Raw genomic sequence first — 26,668 nt, 5'->3', positions numbered from 1 at the left:
GTTGCGTCGCAACAAACAATATTATCAATGAGATATCCTAATATTCGTTTGCGTGAAACATGCTAAAGCTCATAAGTCGGCTGAAAAATACTGGGCGTACCGGAGTTTGCATTTGTGTACCGATAGCTATATGTCCATCAGACACCTGTGAAAAAGTATTTTCACTAGATGTCATTAGGTTTGCAAGATAGTAGAGATCAGTTCGCTTTATTTAGGTACATCAGAAGAAAGTTCGCGCACGCCTTCCACTTCTCAACAGGACTTGCAAGTTTAGGTAGGCTGTGCACACAGCTGACTGAAAGGAGATGAATATCGGACCGCCGCAATGAGTACACTGGACCGGTATTTCAAGGCGGAAACTACTTCTTAGTAGTGGGCATGTCAACCATCCTCACTGAAAAGTACCAAACATTTTCAGTGTACTGAATTTAAGCCATCTTCAATGAAAATACTGGACAATGTCCGGACATGCATGAAGGCAGCAGTTGGCTTCTTCTAAGTGCAACTCGTATATTCGCCGCATTTGAAGCCGCAAAGCGGGAAATGAAATTACAGCAAGCGAGGCACAACGACACACAGAACGTCGGTCGTTGAAGAAACAAGTGGGCAAGCGCGCGTCTTTTATACATGTATAATTGGATTTTCCAACACTTTCACTAGCGTCCACGTAGAATTTCGAAATATTTCTTATGTTTACAATGCGCATGAAATCTTATCGGAAGGTTGCAAGATTGTCTAGATAATTCTCTGTCTATCAGGCTTGCTTCGCGCTAGGCAAAACTACACATTGCTGCGGGCAATAAGTGGAAACAGAAAGAACGGAACATGGGTGGCAATATGGCGGAAGCACATGAGGCGCAAAGTTTGATATTTGGTTGATGTTAGAAATTGTGTAGCAGCATATAGGTTAATTAAGGCCACAACAAGACATGTGTTAGATTTGACTCTCTCGTCACTCCCATAAAAAGCCGTGATGGTTCAAACTATTGTCACCCATTATTCGAGCCTGCTTTTTGTGACGCAAAGTCATGCGATATGAATTAGGAAGTCTGGATGTGTAATAGTGGCACGAGACGTGGCATGTACAGCCATCAGCAAGCTTGTCACGAACGCTCAAATGCATGACCTGAACTACTTCGAGGGATGCCAGCCGCGAGGCACTGGGCGATCTGACCGATAATAACTTGGTATGCTTGTATAGAATGTCTGCATGCGTGAGTAAAACCTGGAAACAGACCCTAAAGCTACGTGACGCTAGAGTCCACCAAAATGTTGTCAATCAATCAAACGGCTGTACTCATGTAAATATCAAGTGATATGTATGTTATATCTGCAACGAACTGAATATTCAAAATTAGCCGCACCGATGGGAACAACTACAAACCCATCCCTTTGTTTTTGTTTATTAGGTGTATACTTTCATGCGGGATGGAATGAGAGTAAAAATAGTGGCGGTGACAGCAATGGGCGGGAAACTGTGAAATATTAGACTTCCACTGCTTCGAAAAGTGAAGGCACTACAATGTTAAGGTTTAAAAATGCAGATACCGATATTCTTGCCCGAATAAAGATGAACTATTTAGATACAATGATAAAAAGTTATAAACTAAAACATTGATTTGTTGATTCGCAGAGAAGTTGACATTTTTATCATCGAGACTCACTACCAGAGGCCACTACCGCTGTGCAAAACAGTCTTTCCAACAGCCTTCAACAATTACGGCTCCTTCACTCCGAGTGTTCCGATCGTGAGTTGTCATCTGTCTTTTCTCTTAGGCATAGACAAAACGTGCGACGTGCATCAGCATAATTTCATAAATGCTCACTGCATGACCCTCTAATCCTTTTTTTTTGGAAAAATTGAGAATGTTAAGAGCTAGTTTTGCGAAGCTTTTGGTGTAGGCGTCAGTGTCGGTGTCCTCGGTAGTGAGCGATAAATCAGCGTTGTCTGTGAACAAACAAAAAACAACACATCTTCATATCAAGGTAATAATAAAAAGGGTATTCGTGACAATCGCAAGCAGCTGTTCTTTACCGAAAAAAAACATTTTCTAAATGTTATGTAGACGAAGGAGTGTCCTAGTACAGCGTGGCCATGGCGTACAATATCGCAACAGGCGTGAAGACATGTTGATTGCAGAATGAGTGGGTGTTTTAGAGGCCCACGCATCTAAATGGAAACCAAAAATATTTAATTCTCCCCGTTAAAACCTGCAACAAAGTGAGCAGCTGCTTAGGTTCCCTCGTTGCCCAACGGACGCGTAGAGGGCCGTTCACTGATTTGCATATTATTGAATATTGAAGCAGCGGGCACTCCGCCATTCTACTTACAGTATTTATTGAATAGTTTGAAAGAGCCATGCAATGTCGTACGCACAGACGTTCATTTCCCTGCGGCACAGTTGAGGGGTACACCGAGAACCGAAGCTAGTCTATCATTCAAGGAGGCAATGCGCATGATGCCTGATCAGGCTATCCCATTCGACCCCCTCTAAGTTAAAGTTCAGAGACTCCAAAAGTTTTGTTGATGTACATAATCGACAGATACGGGATATTACGTTCGACTCTCCGAGTCGGTGTTCAGGCCACCCAGAAAATTTTGTTTGTGCAGATAATGGACAGATACAGGTTTTAACGTTAGGCTCTCTAAGTCGGAGTTCAGGCTACCCCCAAACATTCACTCATGTACATGTGACACCAAATGAAGGAGCCGTGGTCTGGCTCATACGCCATGTGTTTATGCCATTGCGATTCTCCCTCCTCGGCTTCTACTAACCACCACTTCCTTCATATGTCACATGATTTCCGCTCTCTTCGAAAGAAAGCACGGGTTTCGAGCAAGGAAAAGTAAACTAAGAGAGGTTTAGAATTCACAAACGCCAATGTGCACGATTTTTTTCATGGCTCACTTAGGTTCCGTAAACTTGCAGCCTTCAGGGAAGAGTGCAGTAGTCTGGTAAATGCAGGGCAACGCTTTTTGTTAGATTTTGGAATACACAAATACACCTGGTACGTGAAAACTCACGATGACACTGCTTGTATTCTTGCGAAGACTGAACGCGGTGACGGAACGCGAAGACTGAAGCAGCTTGATTTCCGTAGGCGTAGTGCTCTTTGTCTTCATTGGTACACATGTTTCACCAATGCGTATTTTTTGACGATGATTTCCACGTTCTTCCGAAATACAGGGCATGGTTTTGTGCCTATATCGCCGTTGTATTTTGTGTTGCCTAACCCTTGATCTCTGCTGGAGAAAACTTAGTCGACGTCACTTGGGAAAATGTTCGATGCTTTCTGTTCGATGCCTGAGTTCGATGCTTTCTTTGTCTGAAGCGGGACATCTTGAATATTTTGTCGCTTTAGATGACACCTTTGTGAACATCTTTCTTTCTGTGTGTGTTCTCCAGATGTCCGTAGTTGTCCGTGTTCAATAAAATGTCACTCAACCAGGTCAATTTTCTGTGCTGACTTTGCTGGCGTTGCGAAAAGTGTTGAAGTGGCAGCACTTTTGAAATAGGACAATGTTTTTCTTGGCAAATTGGCATAGTGTCCAGTTAGTAGCTGTTGCAGCGTTTTTCAGGCAGTGAAGTTCATATGACAAATTTCACTGAAGGAACTTAAGAGGCGCCTTCGACACCATTGATTGCGTAGGCTTCTGGCACCTGGAAACTAGTCAGATATGATGCTTCAGAGCCTACTGTGTTTGGATTCTGAGTTGGCTGTGCTCTAAACGGTGACACCATAACAGGCGTGGTTTGGCCAGATTTCCGTTCTTAATGCCTGGCTTACTGAAATACAAATGAGCGGAGCTGTTCTGCCACATGAACCTGGATAGAAGGCACAAGCATTGATTGAGTAGCTTCCGAAATCCGCAGCTCTATCCCGACTGTAGCAGGCGTTTGAGACGTGAAGTGGCCGTTGCGATATACGAAAAAGTGAAGCGATGAATAACCATAAAGTGGGACAAATGTGAAAGACAGAGAGTAAGCTTTTTCAATGCGTGAAGATGGATTTTGACTCTTTGAGTCGTCATGGCGTAGTACGGTATTTTACCCATGCGTCAGCTTGTCTACCGTGGAAAAGGCGTCCTTTTGACACGATTGATGATCGTTAGAAGCCCTTGAGGAGCTGCTTGATAGAAAACTCGGTGGTGGACTATGTACGCGAGACGAAGAATGAAAGGGTTCAGGTGAGTGAGCAACGTCTTCTGTCATATGTTGTAGCGACGACTTTGAAAATGCTGACTTTCATGCGGAAGAGAAACCTGATCGAAAGCTCTTTCTTTTGAGAAAAGAATGTGGACCCAGGCGGCTGAGTGCAATTGTCTTCACATGGTTTGCAATAAGTGCTTGTAATAGTCATCAAAACGAGCAATCGTCCTTCTCTTATTTTTATGCATGATTCGCCATTTTCAAATATGTGTGTGAGGTAGAACTTAAAAGCCTACCCGCAGATGTAGTCACTAAAGTTCTTCATTATATCGCGTTACGACCAACATGCAGCTGTATCGTGGCGCTCGAACACGCTGAACGAGTCTCTTACGGGTGCGTCGTTCGGTGCTCCGGTGTACTTGCAAATGGGAATGTCAGCCGATGATTCCGTCATGATGTTTGTCAATGTGTGCAGCTAGGCTATGCGTTGGTAGTTTGTGTATCGTCAGGGTGTCTTGTTGAAAACGTCGTCGATGATGTGTGCTGGATGAAGTGGCAGGCAGGTATTTATCCGGTCAAGTTGTGGGACGCTAGATGTAGGAGCCGTGGCCTGGCTCATACGCCATGTTTTTACTCTATTGCACTTCCTCCTCGGTTTTTACTAACGACCACTTCCTTCATACGTCACTTACATAATATAGCGATAGAGGCTATCATGCTCGATTTTCTACGTCGAAGTTCAAGATACTCCGTACTTTCGTTGGTGTACACAATGGGCAGATACAGGCCATCACATTCGGGTTTCTAAGTCGGAGGTCAGGATAACCCCAAACATTTGTTGTTGCACAATATGAATAAAACGCAAGCGTCCTTGCACCTACATGAAATGAGAACTGCCTTCTTTTTCACCCATTATTTTTTTGCACGCGCTGGCACACTCGAATAAGTGCTTATTACGAAGTTCTCACTTAGTGAAAGGCCTGAGCACTGCCTAGTAAAATAGCTAAGTGCACTAGTTGGTATGTGCAGGATTAAGAAAACGTGGAGACTAGAAAAGCAGATACAGGAGAAAGAAAAAAAAACACAACACTAGCGCCCAATCACAACCGAACATAATTTGACATATTTGGACGTACTTGGACATACTTAGAGATAACTGGACGTATATACCATGACGTCTTGGTTTAGACAGTGTTATCAGCCACAAAACCCTACCGCAAGGCTTCGCAAGTGAACGCGCAGAACACATAGACACACACACGATGATGATGTTAAGATGCGTTGACGATTAAGACAGAGACTAACGAATGATGATGATTATGATAATCCACACATGAGAAATCATGTATATTATAATTCACAGATGTGAGAAACGCGAGATCTCAGTGATGTGGTAACGACGGTTTGTGGTCGGAAAATATGTTACCTCTAAGACTGAGATCCCCATGAAGTGAACATTGCCAATTCTAATTAAAAAAAGAAACATCGAAAAAGGTAGTAAAGGAACGTTCGTAAAGAAGATAGAACGATGGGTAGCCATTTTTTGACAGCAACACCCTACTCCGGTGACTAAGTAGGCCACAAGAAGCCTAAGGACGCAGAATTATGGCGGGAAAAACGCAGTCAGGAGATTCCGCAGCTGAGCTAGTAATCACAGTGGTTGCCTGGTCGTAGCGCGTGTGTCAGAAGTTCTACGGCGGTCACTGATGGCCATTGGTCAACTCATCATAGAAGATGCGAGCCGCGAGTCGCATCTTCCGATCTGATGCGTGTAACGAGACGTGAGTCGACGTCATGAAGGCGGCTGACATGGCCGTGCATATCTCCCCACTTTATTCCTCCGGCAAAGCGGAGTGCAGTGGCTACCAGGCACGTGAACTCGCTTGGTCTAGCTCGCGCCTCGAGTTACGCCATCAGCTGCACGAGAAGCATGGCACGAGAAGCATGAGAAGCATGGTTATTAAAATTGACAATGCCTGAAGATGATCAATATGCAATATATTACTCTCCCCCGCAGAAATGAGCTTGGAAAGAAACCAATGAAAGCTTACGGACAATATTGTTAACGTCACGAAACGAAAGGGGTCTGTGCACAGTCGAAACTGTCGAAAGGGAAAACTCACCGGGTGTTCATTTTTCCGGTGGGCGGCACTAGGAATAGCGCAGCAGATGATTGTTGGGATGAAGGGTTGCTTTTGGCAGTAGTGATTTGAACCGAGAAAGTGCAGATCGTCTAAGGGCCGAAAGCACACACGGGCTGAAGCGGTGCGGTTGGTTCTCACGCCCACTCAACCGCTGATGTCTGAAATATGTGTTGTAGATTGGCGTCTTAGAGACATTCCAGTGGATGTGGAAGTACTTCTATGTGGCTGGTATGGGAACGAGGACAGGGAGTGAAGTCAATGCAGAGGGTGTGTTGACGCTGCTGGTACCATCGCTGGCCGTGGCACATTATCTGTTGCGGTAGCTGTGTGGTGTACTGAGTAGGACCCAGATGAGTTGCGAGTGGTGTCGGTGGACTTACATGATGCGTTGTGGTTTAGCGTGATGACGAGACGAGTCGGAGGGTGTTCACTCTCTAGCATTTCCCGGTGTGTAATTGGTAGGCTTGTGCCAATCAGTCAACGACGAGGTGCTCAAGTCAGAGCCAATATCGTGCAAACAAGATCGAGTGGCGGGTCTGTGGCGACAACTATGTCACGGGCCGTCAACTGCGTTAAACTTTCCGAGCACGTGTGCGAGGCGGTAGGCGGGTGGTCTGCCTGGGTGTCTGGTGGGGCATACATGGTATTCTCCATCTAAAATGACCTTGGGGGGGGGGTCCTCGACAATTTCGGTTATTTTCGCAGCATCCCGCACGTTCGCAGTCGTATGGTTAGCAACTAGAACTTCTGCTGAAGGCATCGAAGACAATGGCTGTGGCTGGTGGCAAGGTGCGTACAGTGCCGAAGTCGATAAAAAGTCGCGTTTATTGTGCAATGTAGATGGCGAAATCTCCGCGATAGGGAGGCCAGTGCAGGCGAAAGAATGTTTATGCCAGTGTGGCAAGGTAGCCGTCCTGGAGAGTGGCCGCGCCGAGGTGTCGCGTGCCATCGATGTCGGGGAAGAAGTGTAGGTGTCAGGCACGTCTGATGAACCTGTAACGGTGAGAGAGGGGAGACGTGAGACGATGTCGTGTAGGAGGCTGACGGGGCTGTGCCAACTCTCGCCACTTTGCTACCGTCATGTCGAAGCCCAGCGGTGGCTGCTCCAGCATTCGGTGCGCTAGGTGCGTGAACGTGTCTTGTTCCCGTGCAGCTCGAGCTAGGCTTCAGCTGCACGAGAGGCGCGGTGCGGTGGTCAAGAGAGTGATGATGATGATGGCGCACTACTGGGCTCCCCTTCTAGTGCTTTGCGCGATTTGAAATACAAAGAAAAGAGACGAAAATTGGGGGACCCTTAAGCTTCGCCTTATCAACGCGATAGCGAAATCCGGCTCCTAGTGCACCCTTCAACCGTTAAATACATACTTATTGTTGCGATAGCGATTATATGAACGCTCTTGGCTAGATTTTGCCGCCGACGTCGGCGTCGATCTCATGCTCCGTATATGTATACGTATCTATATACGTATACATATACGGAGCATGTATCGGCGCGTGGAATCGAAAGGGGGATCTCCACGTCGTGAATGCGAGGCGTTACCACTGAATTGCAGAATTTCCTTGCAGAAGTCCCTCTCCTCAAATCCCATATATACGCTCGGTGGACTGTAGCGCCTTCTTGTGGCCACATGCTTCAAGGAACACTGGCAGCGCCATCTACATCCCTCTTTTTGACGCTTTATGGGGCAGGCCCTTAGAAGTTCAAAAGTCTGGCCGCCTCACTATAGGAGAACTGTGAGTCTCATGCCACAGCTGCCTGTGGCATTACTTCTGATTGCACGGGTTCATTCATTCATTCATTCATTCATTCATTCATTCATTCATTCATTCATTCATTCATTTATGCATTCATTCATTCATTTATTCATTCACTGTTTATTCAGATAAAAAAATGATTGCCTAGGTTGAAGGGCCTAAAGGCAGATTACCTCTGCCTGACTAAGGTTCCTCCACCCATACATTTGCTCAGGTGAAGTGGAACAAAGGATACAAATTTCATACTGCTTTTGAATGAGAGGACACAAAATTCAACTTCAACAAGTGTAACGGATGTCGACACATACGTTTTAAAATAACACATTACAGTCATCACCAATTTGCAGTACCAATATAAAAAATGTACGAATAAAAACAAGGAGAAATTTCTGACAGAATTACTAAGCACCATAGATAAATACATTTGAAATTAAAGAAATTGAGCAATTTTCATCTGATATGCAAAAACAAGAACGACATAAAAGAAATATTTATAATAAATAATACAATTAGGGCTCCTTACTTGCAAGTAAGTACCTGTTAACTTTTTTTTCGTACTGTTTTTAGTGTTATGTTCTCTCAAAAGTTCACGGACATAGCTATTTTCGTGGAGTAGAGAAGGTATTTGATATGATAAAGTTTGCTTATCATATGTTGTTCTGAGAAAAGGCAATCGAAAACGATCAAAGCGTAGTTCATAGGGAGTATCGCTTGGGTAGCAACGCCCCATACAAGTGCCAACGGTGTTTCCTATTTTATTAATGACATATAAGCTGAGTTTAAGATTTGTTATTTGGTAGGCAGTAAGTATCTGAAGCTTGCCAAAAATGGAGGAGTATGTTCTCTAGGTTGCAGATTTTCTATGTAGCGTACATACCTTTTTTGTAAAACTAACAGCCTCTCAAGATTGGTTTTAAAAGTTGTGCCCCAAATTAAAAGACAGTAATGTATATGGGAATGAACAAAAGAATAATATAGCTGGAGCTTTAACTAGTTTGCAACTAGGGACCTAAGTTTATTCAAAACCGAAATAGATCAAGACATATTGGCGTGTACTTTATTTATTTGTCCAACTCAGGTGCTCATTAAAAAGTACACCTAAAAATATAAACAAAGAGACTCGTTGGACTTCATTATATTAAACCAGAGAGAGATCCTGTATTCTTCACACTTGTTTTTGCTCTTAAATAAAATAAATTTCATTTCACTAACATTCAACTGTAATTGGTTTGAAACTAGCCAGTAAGAGAGTAAGACCAGGCATTCGCTCGCTTTCGTCTCAAAATCTTTTAGGCAGCTGCCAGAGAAGAACAAACTTGTATCATCTGCATACATAACTGTGGAAGAAGCCACTGACACATGAACGATGTGTCACACGTGTTTATATTATTCTTGTAGTCATGGGAGACGTGTTTAAATTTCCTTTCCACGAGGGCTTGGGCCGGAAAAATGCTGTTTGGACCGTGCTTTTCACGGTATGACAGCAAAGTTAGGTAAGGATCAGGGCATTTCGAAAGCAAGTCTTTCACCGAGCGCACCATGCGCTACGCCTCTCTGTTGATCCGGGGACACCTTGGGCTACTGGTTCTCATGACGGAAGCCATAAGACTGTTCAAACTCTACAAATTCGTATAGCACGAACAATGGTCCATTGTCGGTCAGGACCACGTCTGGTGCGCCAAAGTGGGCGACGCAGCTCTTGATTGCCCAAATGACGGCTGGTGTCTTGGTGGACCCCACGGAGACTACTTCAGGGAACCTTGAATAATAATCAACAATTAAGACGTAATCGCGTTCTTTCAGTTGAAACAGATCGATGCCTAGGTGTTGCCATGGCCTGTCAGGTGTAACCGTTGGCAACATAGGCTCGCATCGCCCAACTGAAGTTTCGGCGCATACAGCACACTGCGACACCTTATGCTCGACATGCATGATACAGTTGGGCCACCAAACAGTGTCTCTGGCTCGTTCTTAGCAGTAGGGCACTCCCTGATGCCCTTCGTATATTATGGCGAGAATTCCTTGGCCTAATGGTAATGAAATCACAAGTTGTCGGTTCAGCAGAATGATTCCGTCATACACTCAGTCTATCCCCTTGCTTCCAAAACCAAGAGACCTGTAGAGGCGTCTTGGTTTTTTCGGGACATCATTTCGTGCAGTAGGCCATGACCGCAGAGGAATCACCATGTTGAGCTTGATGCTTGCGCACACCCTTAAAGCGTCTTGCTACGAGAGCCGGCAACTTCTTAAACACTTCGCTGATGAATAGCCTCCACGTCTGTATAACGGGGGTAGCCACCACATCAGAGGATGCTTTTGACAAATTGTCTGCCGTAGGCAACTGCTTCCTAGGCGCATATTTCACCAGATACTGATAGTGCATCAGTTTTATCCGCATCCGTTGTATGCAAGGTGGCCCGAGCTCTACGTCCTTGTTACGCAGAAGTGTAACCAGAGGAAGATGATGTGTGTCTATTTCGAAGTGGAGGCACTAAAGAACTGATAATATTGTGACAAAGTTCAAGTCATGGTGAGACACTCCTTCTTTGTCACGCTATAGCACCCTTCTCATGAAGCGCAGGTAACGGCCCGTTGATGACCTTTAGGATGGTCCTGTTGGACTACCGCTCCCAGGTCGTAGGAGCTGCCGTCCGTGGATACTAATATGTAGTAGCAGAAATTGTATTTTGCCACGAACGTGTCGGGGCTACCTCAGCAACAACCTCAGTCTTGAGAAGGCAGCTTCTTGACGGGGACCTCTAGTCCAGGTGCTGTTTTTGTTCAAAAGTGAATGAATTGGTTCCGTAACATCGGATGAGCGAGGTATGAAGCGTGCGACGTGCTTAGTCAATAAAAGTAAACGTTCCACTCCACTGACTTCGGTCAGTGGCGGCAGGTCTTTAACAGCCGTAACCTCGTCTGGGTCTGGTGAAATCCTGTCTGCTCCTACCACTACACACAGACACTTCACTAAGGCGACCCGAAACATGCACCTATTTTCGTCGAGGGTGACAGTCTCTTCTTCCAAGAGGGCCAGGATAACATTTAGGCACTCGTTCTGCTCCTGACAATCTTTGCCGAAAATTGCATGTCTTCGTTTATGTTCACGACTCCAGGCAAGTGCTCAAGGATTCTTGACACTAACTGTTCGTAGTACTTATGTGCCGTGACAATACCAAACGAGAGTTTCTTATAACAATACCGACCGAACAGCGTGATCAAAGTCGTGAGTTCTTGGCTGTCGGCACTCAGCTTCACGTAATGAAAGCTACACTGCACCTCCAACTTGGAGAATATCTATGCTCTACCCAACTGGCCAAGAATCTTATTCACCGTTGGTAATATAAAGAGGTCCCTTTCAAAACTGCATTAGGCTTCACCAGGTCAACACTAATCCTGTTGTCGCCAGATTACTTGGGCACGACTACGAAACTTAAGCACAACTCCGTTGGCGTCTCTACATCTCCTAAAACATTCTGTGACTCAAATACATGCAGCTACTTCTTGAAAACGTCGTTTAAAAGAATTTCAATCCGCTGTGAGGACCTGAAAGAAAATAGATGGGTGCCGGATTTGAGGCGTATGTGGTATTCTTGTCAAAATTTCTCCAGTTTTTGGGAAATTTTTGCTTTGGGGAAATGAGCGAACTCGGCAGATCTACGAACAGAACGACCCCAAGGGCTTCAATTGCAGGATGCCCAAGTAGGCGTGTACGCTGACGGTCAACCCTCTACAAGGTCTGCAATGTGGCTCTGTCGCGCCACTGTAAAGTTTCTTTGAAGGTACCGAGAACTTCAAGAGTATATTCACCAGGGCCCAAGACTTCCGCTTCGACGGAATCTAGCACCCGCGGTTGACATGGGAAAGATGGCGAGACCACAAACATTTCAGTGCCATAGTCTATCTTAAACTCGGCCGGGTGCCCGTTAACAAGTATTTCTGCTCGGCATGAATTCGCGTTTTGAAGCTCGACGTAACCGAGCAGGTCGTTTTTGTTCTTCTGCATACAAACTTCGGCAAAATGCCCGACCTTTTTGCAATAGTCGCACACTGATTTTCGGGCCGGGCAGTCTTGGCGAGGATGCCACTGACGCCCATGAAAGTGACATGATTGCGCAGTCGAATGTTCAGACTGATAGTGAGAACAAGACGAAAGGGTGTGCGTATCATGTCGACGAGCCAAATCAATGTTTAGCGTTTCGGCAAAGGTGTTATCTATAGTCAATCTTCGGCGGGATAATCGCTCTTTCTCTGCGTCCTTATGAGTGCGGGCTTGGCACAGCGCTTTTTCAGTGGTAAGTTTTCTGCACCGGCCTAATTGAACAGATAGCTTCTCTTCGCTTATACCAACAACGAATCTGTCATGAACTCGATGGTCTGCGACATGCGAGCTGTTGTAGCTGCAGCGTTTCACCTGGTTATGTAACGTCGTGAAAAAGTTATGCACAGATTTGCCCTGCTGCTGGATGCAGCTTTGACAAGGACGACTTTCATACATCTCATTCACGTTGTGCAAAAAGAGCGAATCAAAATTTTTTGACAGATGTGAAAGGAAGCGTCTGCGGTACCGATACCCCAAGGACACCCGGTTCCGATACCCCCAAGTGGAACTGACTTGCGGTCGCATGCAGTAAAGAAGTGTTCGTACCTGGGCCTCGTCGCTAACATTGTGCAGGCCGGCCACGGAGGCCTAGTCTTGGAACGTTGAAATCCTTGTGGGTTTTGTCCAGGGTTTAAAAACGAGACGTTTGCTGGACAAAGCAAACGAGATATGCCCATTTGAACGTTTTTGGCTTTGGCTTCGGCGAGGGTCGAATTGACGACATGACCCCACTTCTGACACCATGATGACGTGTGGGGTTTAACGTCCCAAAACTATCACATGACGCAAAGACGCCGCAGTGGAGGGCTCCTGAAATTTCCACCACTTGGGGTTCTTTAACGTGCACCGAAATCTGAGCACACTGGTGTACAGCATTTTCGCCTCCATCAAAAATGCAGCCGCCACAATTGGGATTCGATCCCGCGACCTCCGGGTCAGCAGCCGAGTATTTCAGAGACTAGACCACCGCGGCGTGGGTCTTATGGCATGATGTTCAGCCTGGGAGCCAAGAAACGGGGCGACTGTTGGCAAGCGGGAACAAAAAAACTTTATTCCCTCTCCCCGAATTTCATATATACGCACTTTGGACTGTGGCGTCTTCTTGTGGCCACATGCTTCAAAGAACACTGGCAGCACCCTCTACAATTGTCTTTTCCCTTTTGTGGTAACGTATCCATTAGCTAGTATGCGCCTACTGATGCTTCTCTCATTTGTATCAAGTCGGACCATGTTATGTCATCGTGACTAGTTTTTTATGCGCGGTGCAGGGATAAAGAAACTGGGACGTAAGCACGATCTATTTTTGTATAGGTCTATTGAATGCTGTCCCACAATAAAGTACGCACACAAAATTTCAGGCACAGCTATTGAGTATAGGGGTGTGCACGAGCATTCAAAAACACTCAGTGAATGTGTAGCCAAGCTATACTGCTCTATGTTTTCTCATTCACGATATTATTTTGATTGTGTCTAGGCCTCGAGATAGTATTGCATCAATAAACAGAATTCAGCTGCAAAGTGAACAGTTCGAGTGCTTCAATTGGCTACCCCACGACTGCTTTTTTTTTTCAAATATTGTAGGCACAATATATAGATTACAAGCAAATGGGATTCACTGTACCAGGCGGGGAAATAGGAGGAGAGTTGGTAAATTATTCCGCAGTAGTGCCCACTGTATTGACACCTCTGGCTTGCTATTCTCAAGTCTGCACCGGCTACGAAGAGATGGCGCCACGTGTTGCGCAGTAGCAGTACGCGTGTCCCATTTGCACGCTAAGAAACAGCTAATCTGCTTGCTTCGCGTGAAAGAGGCGCATTCACTATGAAACTGGGTCATAAACCGCGTCAGCAGTCTGGCCATGGCGCAACGGAGGGTAAGTGAGCGACAGCTTTGACCGCAGGTCAAGCTGACCACGTATACTGGCTATGAAGACGCGAAATCAGTACTGAACTTTGTGGACGAAGTAGACAGTGATGTTGTCTGCAGGTGCCAGAAAACGTACGCGATGGCTTGTTGGTTTTACGGGGTGGTGCAGGACGATGGTGGAGGCTACAATTGCCTTTCACCACATGAGCAGATTTTCAAAAGGGCTTCCGAGAGGAATTTCTGCATCTTGGTTACGATCAGCGAGTCCAGCGTGAGCTCGAAACGAAAACCCGGCATCCGCATGAAAGTTTGCTCGAGTACATCCAGACGATGTAGGATCTGCGTCCCCGAGCAGCTCCGACTGCCGCAGAAAGGGACAAAGTCGCTCGGGTCATTCGACAGAGTCAACCAAGATTCATGCTATTTCTTATGGGCGCACATTCGCAATCCTTGAGCATCTCGCGCGGGAGGCCCGTGGTGTGCAAAACCCTCTGTCAGCTGAGAGTATTTACGTGCCGCCACTATCCACTCTTTAGCTGCCGCTGGCTTGGGGTGCCCCTGTTGCCAGACTCTATTGCGACTTGACGAGCCCAGGCGCAGTCACGAATGTCTCCTCCCGCGCCCCGGACCCCTTCTCGTAAGAGCAAGGGGTCCAACCTCGCGTACAAGCTATCAATAGATAGCACCACGTGTCGCGCAGTAGCGATGCGCGTTGTCCACTTGCGCTCTTCAAAACTGTCAGCCTGCCTACGTGCTGCTCGTGGGTGAGGTGCCTTGGCTATCACGAAGAACGGAGACTATCGCCAGCGCTGGCAGAATGCTGCTGCCCGAAATGGTGGTCATCGTAGCTGTCGGCCCTAGGGCCACCCTGCCTTTTATCTTGTTTAGTTAAATAAATGTTGTTCTTTGTTTTGACCTAAAGCCTTCGTCACCCTTGCTTTACCTACGCCTGTAGCAAATTCAATACCCCCACCATTTGATTATGGTTTTACTAGCTCTGTACATATCTCTTCTGTGTTGTTTCAGTGCCAGTGTACCTTCGTGAGATTCAATTTATTGTCCCACCTGCTATTTAACATACTACTTTCAAGAATTTCAACAAGCAGTAACAAGTGTTCAGCCTAAAGGTAGAGCCAGTTTGGGGCCATTTCGAACAGAGATGGATAGCGTAACGACCTAAAAAACTATAAACAAAAAAGAAGCATTAGTGCACTGTAAGTTTTTTGCACTCCACTTGTGTATCAAGTGTAGCTTTTTTGCACTGTGTATTGTAAGCACAATGAATGGCAATTTCTGTAGAATAACTATTGCACATTTTAAAAGAAATAAATTCTCACACTTTCATCGATTGCATTCAAACTTGCCTCTACCGCCATGACATAGGTTGATTAAAATGCTTACTGAATATCCTTGTGGTGAAAAAGTATTGGAACCAGATGACTGGTGAAGTTTGCTAACAGTAGACGCAAAAATAGTCAATGACATCTGATATGCACACTGTATAGATACTGTATGTCGTCCTCCCCAAAACCAATCAAGACTGCACGCAGCCTTGCAATAATGAATGGCATTTTTGTACCAGAATCTCTCATAGATTCGTGGTACAGTGTATGAGAAATAAAGCTAGAGAAAAATTTACTGGAGTAATAAACCTATTCGCCTAATGAATTGGTGGCAGCGGTGGTGGCGGAAAACTGCGCGTGAACCAAGTTGTGATCTCATAACAGCTATCGCTGTAAAAAGTATTGTACGTAGTACTCCTACTAGGAACCTGTGAGGTATTTGTAAATAAAAAAATAAATGTAAGACGTGTCTTTCAGTTTGACAGGAAGCTATAAAAAATGACGGTGACAATGCACATTGTGAGTGACTAAGGTGTTTCGTTCCTAAATATTAAAACATCGCATCAGTAAAGTCATTTCCGCTTCGATTGCTGAACGAAATTTCACTGCTTCCCTCATTTTCGCTGGTAATTTTAAAAATATTATACCACCATATTGTAAATTGATATTCAATGAGAATACACGAGGACGACTACAATGGGCAATCGGTCACTCAAAACAGCAGGCTCAGAGCCTGAGCCCGACCTTAATGTTCTTACATCAGCAAAACTGTCACTGCTGACAAATATTGAGAAACTATGTGTACGTGCTGTGTGAAAAATAATAAATAAATAACACACTAACGTATACACACGCAAAGTATAAGATGTGATGTGATGTCTGCAGCTCTCAGGGATTCAAAGCAAGTGTGCGCCGCTTAGCTTCAGCCAGCCGCCCAGTGGTCTCGCCGCAGTAAGGTTCATCGCGTTTTGGGTTCTCCTTTATGCGCGAAACGCTCAATTACTTGTTTTGATGCATGCAGGAAATCCCGGAACTAACAAATTCCGTGAATGATTTTTGAGTTTCGAAGGAAATTTTACGATAAAGTGCCTTTACTAGTGAACAAAAGGATGCGAATCCACACGCTGGCAGAGCGCCCATTGACTGTCCGATTCGGTAATGGTGGCTGCTGCTGCAGAAGACGCATGTAGCTCCATCTTGAACTGAGCGAAGGTGAAAGAGTGCATCTACGTGCCTTACTGGCAATCTTCCTACCATGGCCGTCCTTCTGCCGTGGCCTGCTATAACACTGCTCAACTTCCGCGTCGCGTCCTCTGCTCGGCGTCGCCATAGCGTCTGTGCGAGAATGATGCCATAGGGACGCCGATCGTAGCAGACAGGCCGGCCAGTAAGCAAAAGTGAAGTAGACGGTCGTGCAGGAAAAGTCAACATGGCAGTGCCTAGTGGTGCCGTTTCTTACCACCCCGGTCTTATCATGTCGTGGTCCTGCGCTCGAAGGCTCGTAAGTTCACAACGCACGCATTATGTGCTTTATATTTACGTCCTGAATTTTCAAGAGCAATGCATTTGCATGTAGTGCTCGGCCATACCATGTTGAATGCACTGGTTTTAGTCCGTATGCGTAGGTCATTTGCGGTGTTTTCAAAATTCATCATCAAATCTTGGAGACTAGGTTTAGCAAGCATGTGAAATAAGCACAACTAATTTCCTGATCAAAGAAAGAACATACCTGATGCATTGTTCTTGGTGTGAGAGACACGGAGTGGTTTCTGATTTAGCCACCACTTTATTGCTGTGACGAGAACGGACGGGCGGATGGATGCATGGGCGGTCACACAAACGGACGCCTGGACGGACGAACGCACGCTTCGCCTTACTCTGCATCATTCACTCCGTGGATATGCTGCCAATTTTTTTTCAGTGGCGCTGTGATTTGCCTCAGCTTTAGTGACCATGCGATTCACATAAGTGGCGACGTATTCAGAGCAGCCCAGCTTACATTGGGCGAGGACAGCGCCAAGACCAACTCCACTAGCGTCTAGGGAAGTAGCAACGAGGTCGCAACAGAAAGGGGCCGCAGGGCAAGGCTCGGAAACGCGGCACAGGTTCTCGTGCAATCAGAATAAGGGGCTTTTCGTCCTTTTCCGCAGGCGCATACGCGTTGGCACATATTTTCTACAATAATTGCAGCTTTTGGGTAGAAATTCTGAAGAATGAGAGAAAAAGTTAGGATACTACTGAGCGTGGTAAACACGACGTAGCAGTCAGGAGACGAGGAGGAAAGGTGCGCCTCCCCGCGTAGGAGGTTAGTCAGTGGTTTCATGATCGACGCGAAATTTTGAACGAAGCGCAGAAAGTAAGAGCATAGTCCGACGAAACTACATAATTATTTGAGCGTAGCAGGTTTCGGGAACTTGGTGACTGCACAAAGTTTGGCAGGGTTGGCTAGAACGCCATCGTTGGGCACGTTGTGGTCTAAAATGGACAGCTCCCCCACGGTGAAGTGGCACTTTTTGAGATTTAGTTGGAGCCCAGCGTTAGTTAAACACGTCAGAACCAGTTGGAGCTCATGCAGATGTGCAGGAAATTCGAGATGGAAAGTGACAATGTCATCGAGGTAGCATAGACACACAAACCACTTTAGTTCACGCAATGTGTCGTCCATGAGTCGTTGAAACTAGACACGAGCATTACAAAGCCCAAAAGACAATACGTTAAATTCTTAAAGACCCTGTGGCATAATGAACGCAGTTTTTTGGCGATGAGCTTCTGACATGAGAACCTTTCAGTAGCCAGAACGCAAGCCTACGGGGCGAAGAATTCGCTAATTTGGAGGCTGTCAAGGACGCCGTCGATCCGCAGTAATGAATAGACGTCTTTTTGCGTCACCGTATACGACAGAATTCGATGCGAAACCGAATGGATCGATCATTCTTTCGAATTGGAACGAGAGCAGACGCCCAAAGACAGTTTGATGGTAGAATAAAGCCATGGCGTAGCATCTCTTTTACCTGGTCGTTGATGACGTGACGTTCAGCAGCAGAGACATGGTATGGTCTTTGACGCAGTGGTTGGCACAAACCATTGTTAACGTAGTGGTGCACTGCCAATGTGTGATTTAATTACAGCTGACAAACGTCGAATGAATTCGCGAAGTGCTGAAAAAGCCTAAGAAGCCCGTTGTGCTCTTCAGCATTTAATGCGTCGCCAATTAAACTCGAGAAACGGCACGAAGTTTGGTGGAGCCACTACTGAGCGATTCTTTTGGCATGGTAAAGAGGAGGAAATAACCCTGGTAAAGAATAAAAACGGCAAGATGTGGAAGAATTGTCTTCTTCCCCTAGGTGGCAGCATTGAGTACTTGCGCTCTGGCGGCGTCCTCAGCTTGTTGAAGGACGTCGCGTTGCACATGTGGGTCTGCGGTTAGCAGTGCGCTTTCCCACTGCTCTCCATTGTGGTATTTTTATACTGCCCCGTCACTGAGAGACAAGCCCACAGTATATGAATGAGATCCGCCCTTTGATTGCAGACCTTACACAAATCTGAGTATATCTCTGGGTAGATGTAGTGAAAAGTTACCGGGTTAAAGAAAGTGTTGGTTTGTAAGAGGCGCCATGCCATCGGCTGCTGCTTGTTGAGCGAGGTATGTGCCGGGGGCAATCGGACCCTTCCTAGCCTTTAGTGTTTTGTGATCTCTTCATAACTAATGTTGCAGTCCCTCTCCGTCCCCGGACTTCGCGCTGCGCCTGCTCGGCCGGCCAGTTCTTGAGCTAGGTCGTGCGCGATTACATTACCGGGAAGGAAGGAGTGAGCAGGTGCCTATATGATACAAACTACCCACTCGTCGCAAAAATTAGCCAGAATTCTTAGTGCTTCCGGTTATATCCTTTCTTTGGCATAACTTTTAACAGTGATTTCAGAATCGCTGATCACGACTTCGGCTTTTGTGGAGGAAAAAAAAAAGAATCAACCTGCTCCACTTGACCGAGACAGCGGCTGAGAAGTAGCGTAATCTATGTGGAAAGGGGATTGAGAACGAAAGCACTGTCTTGGTCAGTACTGACGTCAAGTGTAGCGAAAGGCAAGAAAATGGCTCTGCGGCCCAGAAATTGTGAGAAGGTGTAAACAACACCGTACCATCGTTAAGGTCATTGCACCAAGCAGGGACAACGGCAAAGGAGGCTGACAGAATTTCGGTGTCCTCACGCACGACAAGTTTAGGCGGCTGATAAAAAGTTTTGTGGAAAGGTTCGTCACACAGGTGTGAAAGTTGAACTTCAGCGCGTGCGCCGTTGATGGCAGCTTTATGTTGTGAGAGATTGTCCCACCCAAAGATAAATCATGCGAGCACACCGAAAGAACGATAAATTGCACGACTTACATAGAGCCTTGAATGAACATTATTTCTTTAACATTGCGGATGAGGAAAAAAAAGATTGGGCTTTGTCCGAGCAGAAAATTGTGGAATTCTGTTCACAAAAGCTTGACATTAACTTATCGAGCACAAATTTCAAAAGAGTGCACAGGTTAGGCAAACATGCTGACAGTAAAAGAGGCCTATCATTGCCAAATCGACCTTCCATAAGGACAAAAAACTCATCTAGTCCACTGCAAGGAAGCTTAAGGGGTCCGAGTTCTCTATTCGGAAAGACTTCTCTCCTGCTACGCGAGAGGCAAGAAGAAAGCTTATCGAATTCGCCAAGGCCAGAAAAAAATTCTTTAAGCTATCTGTTGCCAGATTGCGCATAGATGATGTAACATACGTGTATGAGCACGCAACAAGCACGGTAGTGCAACTAGGCATATAGCTAAGGCGTGGTACTCGCACCGGTAAATTCAAGCAGGCACCTGAGCCTCAAAGTTTACCATCACTCACCATATCATTTACTAATATTCGCAGCCTTCTGCGAAAGCTTGACTAGGTCTGTTCCTTTCTTGATGACACGGGTTCTGACATAATCATCTTCACTGAGACATGGCTTCATGCAGATATTTTAGACAATGAGATTAGTCCCTTACAAAATACCTATAACATTTACCGTTGCGATCGCGTTAACAGAAGAGTAGAGGCGTAATTATAGGCATTAAAAAGGCAATAACCTCTTATCTAATGGCGTCTGCTACAAATGTAGAAATTGTATAGGTTGTTTGCAGAAGTCAATTCGAGAAACTATTGATTGGTTAATGCTATCACCCTCCAGACACTAATCCATCATTTCTAAGCGACTTACGATGCACCATAACTCATGCTGTTAAGACGTGTCCAACTGAGCTCGTTTATTTATTGGGCGACTTTAATTTACCTTTAATAAACTGTAAGCTGCTTTCATCGAATTGCCATGTCTCCACTGCGTTCATTGCCTTAACATTAGATTTTAACCTAGCCCAGATCATAAGCCAACCCACTCGTGACTCCAATATACTTGAGTTGGTATTAGCAATGGCACCAAATACTATATCGAATATAACATACATAGATGGCTTCAGTGACCATCGGTTAATTCAAAGGATTCTCAACGTCCCATTTGGTCTCGCTCGAGCTAAAACAAAAACAATTCGCGATTATAATAGAGGTTATTACATTGTTATAAATGATGAATTATGCACGTTCTTTGAGAGCGTACTTTTACCATCCTTTCACAGTCAATCCGTAGAAGACAACTGGACACTCTTCAAAAACAAGTTAGCTTCATTAGTAAGTGAACATATTCCCACAATCAAAATAAGAAATGATAAACAAAATCCATGGTTCAATAAATCACATAACAGACTAAGAAATAAAAAAAAAAGATTGTACGCGGCGGCTAAACGCGCGCAAACTGCTGCTTCGCGGCGAAGGTATAAAAACTTTTTGAATAAATACTGCTCCGCGATACGCACTGCCCGTGATAAGTATTTTTCACGTGATCTACCGTCACTACTCACCACTAACGCTAAGAAGTTTTGGAAACAAGTGTGCCCAGAAAGTCACGATAACAAAATAACGTTGCAAATGACGACCGAATTCCCATTCAAGATTAAGACTGTCCTAACGCTTTAAATACTTTCTCTACATCAGTTTACACCACTGAAGATCATACAAACATCCCCGATGTAGCCGATCTTGACTATAGCTTTTTGCAGCCCATTGAAATCACTGTTGACGGAATCGCATCTGTAATAAATAATCTTAAACTGTCCACGTCAGCGGGCGTTGACGAGATTAACACTAAGATACTAAACAATATAGCCTCACGCTCGAGTAAAATATTATGTCACATCTTTCAGCAATCGCTATCAACAGGACAGCTTCCACATGACTGGAAAATTGCAAAGGCCATCCCCGTGTTTAAAAGCGGCAATGAAAACTCACCTCAAAATTACAGACCCATGTCTCTGACATCCATCTGCTAAAAGATGCTTGAGCATATAATCACCACCCATATTTACAATCACTTAGAGCAGAGTGACTTTTTTCTTCCCTATCCAACATGAATTTAGAAGGGCCCTATCATGCGAAACACAGCTTTTTGAATTCACGACTGACCTACATCCTCACTTAGATCTAAACTTGCAAATTGAATGTTTTTTTTCTGGATTTTTCCAAAGCTTTCGATCGTGTAGCTCACTGCCGCTCAATTATCAAACTCTCTTGTTTGTGTATAGATTCATATACTTTGTAATGGATACGGAACTTTCTTACTCACCGGCAGCAATTCACCATCGTTATTGACTTTTCATCCCAACTTTCATACGTTTGTTCTGGTGTGCCGCAAGGGAGTGTTCTCGGTTCACTGCTTTTTCATATTTATATTAATGACTTACCAAGTAATTTATCCTCACAAGTGCGCATTTTCGCTGATGACTGTATAATTTACCGAGCAATAACTAGTACTTGTGACCACGTAATAAATAAAAATGGCCTCGACCTCATCAGCAATCGGTGTAATAGTTGGTAATGTTCCTTATTTCAAGTAAATGCAAAGTAATGTCTTTCTCTCACAAACATTCTAACTCTGAGTTTTCTTACTTTATTAATGGCAATACCGTATCTTGTGTTGACTCTTTTAAATATTTAGGTGTAACCTTCACATCTAACCTTTCTTCGACTACCCACATCACCAACATCTGCAGTGACGCCTCTAGATCATTAGGCTACATACGTCGCAATCTACGTAAGACGCCCACAAATATACGTGCTTTAGCTTACGTAACATTTGTTCGCCCTTAGCTAGAATTCGCTTCTGCAGTTTGGTCCCCTCATTGCATCTATTTAACTAACATGCTGGAATCGATCCAGAATAGAGCCGCTAGATTCATCTCAGAAAACTACGACCATAGCGCAAGCATAAGACAAATTAAAAAAAAAACTTATCACTTTTCCTTTTGAGCAGCCCACGTGATCTAAACCTCCTTTCATTATTCCATAAATACGTACATGAAACAAGGCCATTATCATTGACATTTCAAACATCTGCATTCACATAGAAGAGACTAAATAATCATCTTTCATTCACACGCATATACGGTAAAACATACATTTTAACTCATCTGCACTCCCCCGTGTCATCCGCATAGAGAACAGCCTTCCAAATGATATTGTTGCAGAACGCAACCGGGAAAAATTCCGGTACCTTTTACTCACCCATTTACAAGATTAACTGCACGTTTTATTCATATCAAAATCGGCACCTACGCGTTTCTCCACTACTAGTATCTCACTTTTTTTCTTTTACTTTAAACTTATTTTGTTTGATGGTTTGAATACAAACATGCCATTCAGTTCCGTTGTGTTTTATTCAGTGATGTTTCCTTTTGAATAATGAAAAGTCTTTTCACAATTTGTGGTTGTTTTTTAGCTTCTTTTAAATCATTATCTCACGCGTATACTCATCTGATGTTCATTGCCGTTGTATCCCTAATACAATTATTATTATTATTTTCTCATTCTTATTACTGTTAGGATTTGTATAATCATTCACATTTAGTTCAAGTTATTGTTGGTATGAAAAGTGTATCAATTCATGTATGTATTCCCTTTATGCTCTCCTTACACAATGCCCTGTTGGGTCTGTAAGGTATTTTGAATAAATAAATAAATAAATAAATAAATATGTTGGTAGTGCAGGCACCAAGAGGTCGATGTGGCTGTGCGCTTGCTGTGTGAAGCGATAGTTCACACAGTGGCGTGGTCACTTTGATTATAAATCGGCAGAGCTTGGCAACTTTAACAGAAACGGGGCAATCGGCCAAATGTAAAATCATAACCGAGAGATATGGCGACGACGTTATCAAGTGAGGTGCGAAGGCTTGGGCGATGACGGCGCTATTCTTGCTTCTGGAACTGTGGTGTTACTTTTCCCTGTTGGTGAAAGCGGGTCGGTGATGCATTGGGGAAATCGATCGCCTGCGAGGAGATGGGAAGCTTAGAGAGCGAGACAGGGATTCGGACCGGAGTGACTGAGACTCGGTAAGCTTAGTGTAGCCATACTGCGATGAGGGATAGGGAGCAGGTGGGCGCATGGGCTGTGGGTTGTTTGAGAATGGCTTGGTAGCACCGTGGAGTGATTGGAAGTGACGGCGGCAATATCGAGCAACGTGTCCTGGAATGCCACAGCTGTAGCGAAAATTGGGCGATTGTCAGGAGTGCGCCAAGAATAGCTGACTCGCCCTGGGGTCAAAAGTGTTGAAAGAGGGGAGTAGTGGGGAGCAAGTGAATGCATGGGTGGAAAATTCTGCTGGCGTAGTCTCCGTACAACATGGACATACCTAAGAGGCGCATCTGCAGACTGCATACGGGCGCATAGTGAACAGGTGCAGCCACAGGCTGCTGGTGGGGAGCTAGGGCAACAGCCTGAGTAACCTCTTCGTCAAGCACATCGCAGAGTAGTGGCGGCAGACGAGAGGACAACGGCTGTTGGGGAAGGGAATTAAGGACAGTTGCCCAGCTACTTCATCGCGCACAAAGTCTTTAATCTCTTGCAGGGTCGGTGAGTGTTCGAGAACAAACGTAAGATTCGAGAGCGAGTAAGCGTGAGAAGAAAATGGCGAGTTAGGTTGCGCGGCTTTTTCAACTGTTCCAAACTTTGACATAAAGTGACAAGTTCCACAACAGTGACAGGATTACGGGCGAAGAGCGCCTGACATGCACCATCATTGATTCTATTGAAAATGTGCTGAATATTGTCACTCAGGCGTGACAGTGCTCACATGGTTGCAAAGATTAACGATGTCTTGAATGTAACTATAGTGAATGATTCTGAAGGTTTCTGTGCGCGAGTTCGCAAACGTTCTTCGGCCCGAGACTTGCGGACAGCGGATCGCCTTAAAATGTCATCAAACGACGTCTTGAAGACGAATCATGTCAAGATGTCGTTTTAGTGGTTATACCACATGTTGGCAACGTCAGCGAGGTAAAAGATGACGTGAATGAACTTGTCTACGTCATCCCACTTGTTGTTGGCGCTCACAAGGTCGTAGTGGGTGAAGCAGTTTTCGACGTCGGTCTCATCAACACCGCTAGAGACATTGGGCTCCTGCAGGCGAGGAACACCCGGGGGCTGGAGGGCAGAGTGGAAGTGCCAGGTTGCGCATTGTTGGTGGGCATGATGGGAGGTAGTGTTCAGTTGTGCAGCTCCAGGTTCAGGTGACAGGGAATGGCAGCACCCTCCACCAATTGGAAAGGAGTTTGTAGACGTGTGTGGCGATGGTGCTTCTACGATCAAAAACTCACTCGAAATAGAGCAGTATTCAGGCATATGCCGGCGACAATCCGCACGAGGCAAGCGAGACGAGCCATGAACCCAGTAGTTAAACGATGGTGATGCTGCTTGCCAACGATGCGCTTTCTTATTCACACTTACTATTACCATAGTTCTTTTTAAGCCCTCTAACACGCTCTTTACGTCGTACGACGAGGTACCTGTGGTGCATATTCCTAGGAAGCAGCAGAACGATCAGGTGGTCACAAATGGGGCCCATAACTTCCACCTTTTCTTACAGCTGAGTATATCTGATGCCCAGTGATTCAACAACGTTTCAAATATCCTTTAATTCCGATAACCGTTCCTATTGCGCAACGTTATTGGCGTCATTGAAGCCGCCGAGCGAGTTGTGAAGTCCAAGCACTAGAAAATTTTCGGTGCCCACGTTCAGTCATTGGCCAATCACTCCTTTGGAGCCTCTCGTCTTGTGACGGGGATTACAAATGCACTGAAAAAACGAGTATATTTGCAATAATTACAAGTAGGTGTGACACCCCAGGGCTGCTTGTACTTCGCGTGGCATGTCCGCTTCTTTTTCAGTGAGTTGTTTAGGACGGCGAAGTCATGTCCCCTGCCCATGACCAAGCCTTCGAGCGCCTTTCAGGTAAAACCACACGCTGGTTAGCATAGTAGTCGAGTCATATCGGTTGAGCGCACTCGCACGTTCATAGTCGGCTATCCAATCGCCGACGTCAACTTCGTCCGTACTGCAGAACATTCCTGGGTGCTTCGGAAGCGCCAACACGTACACAGGTAGGATTGGGGCCAGTGCAGGTGTTGCTATGGATGGTGCAGGTGTTGCCGAAGCCGATGGACTGTGGCCGTGGGATTAGTCGCGTGTTCCATCACGAAAACTTCGATTAAACGACCGCTGCGGAGCTCTGTTTTATAGCGCTTCGTCACCCAGCGCTTTCAACAATTTGTCACGGGGGTTACCGATACACGGAAGACAGAAACGAGTATATTTGCAATATTTACAAGCAGGTGTGACACCTCAGTGCTGCTATTAACTTGCGCGGCGAGTCCGCTTCTTTTTCGTCGATTCGCTTATGATAGTGAAGTCATGCCTAATGATTGGTAACAGTATCAAATTTGGCGAAAAAGACAACAGGTGAAGAGCAAGGACTGCTGCGCACCCGAATGACGCCGCGTTTAAGCATGTTGTCTGTTTGTTCGGTGATCAGATGACGCTCTGCGTGAGATACACGGTAGGGGGGCTGCCATGAAGGCGCTTCAAAGCCGGTGTTAATGTGATGTACAACAATGTATATGTCACCTAACAAAATCACCTGGGAGTCTAATGTGCAGGGAAACTCGCGAAGACGTTCTACCAACTTCTCGTGGGGTGCTTCAAGTTCGCCATCAATTGAGGAATCAAAGGCGTTCAGTTTTGCATGAACAGGCGTATTGAAAGATGGCGTCAGTGCATGAAGGTTCGAATCACTTGCGCAGTCAAGATAGAAAATGGAAAAAAATGTGTAAGTCTTGAAACGTTCCACGGCATTTACTGCAAAGCGAGGCAGTGAGCGACGGCAAAGGATTCGCGACAAATTTGTAGCGCCG

General features: G+C 45.3%; 1 protein-coding gene across 1 annotated transcript in view; it reads left to right on the top strand.

The window, feature by feature from the left end:
• The window catches only part of LOC142818071 (uncharacterized), a 294,427-nt gene that overhangs the window by 228,910 nt on the left and 38,849 nt on the right, over positions 1 to 26,668 (top strand). The window contains exon 8 of the mRNA XM_075896326.1: positions 1,634 to 1,748. Within this exon, the coding sequence (XP_075752441.1) occupies positions 1,634 to 1,748 (115 nt within the window). The remainder of the gene's footprint in view (positions 1 to 1,633; positions 1,749 to 26,668) is intronic.

The sequence above is a fragment of the Rhipicephalus microplus genome, chromosome 5, assembly GCF_043290135.1.
Source record: "Rhipicephalus microplus isolate Deutch F79 chromosome 5, USDA_Rmic, whole genome shotgun sequence".
NCBI lineage: Eukaryota > Metazoa > Arthropoda > Arachnida > Ixodida > Ixodidae > Rhipicephalus > Rhipicephalus microplus.
Note: the sequence above shows the minus strand (reverse complement) of the source record. Positions and strands in the feature narration are given on the sequence as shown.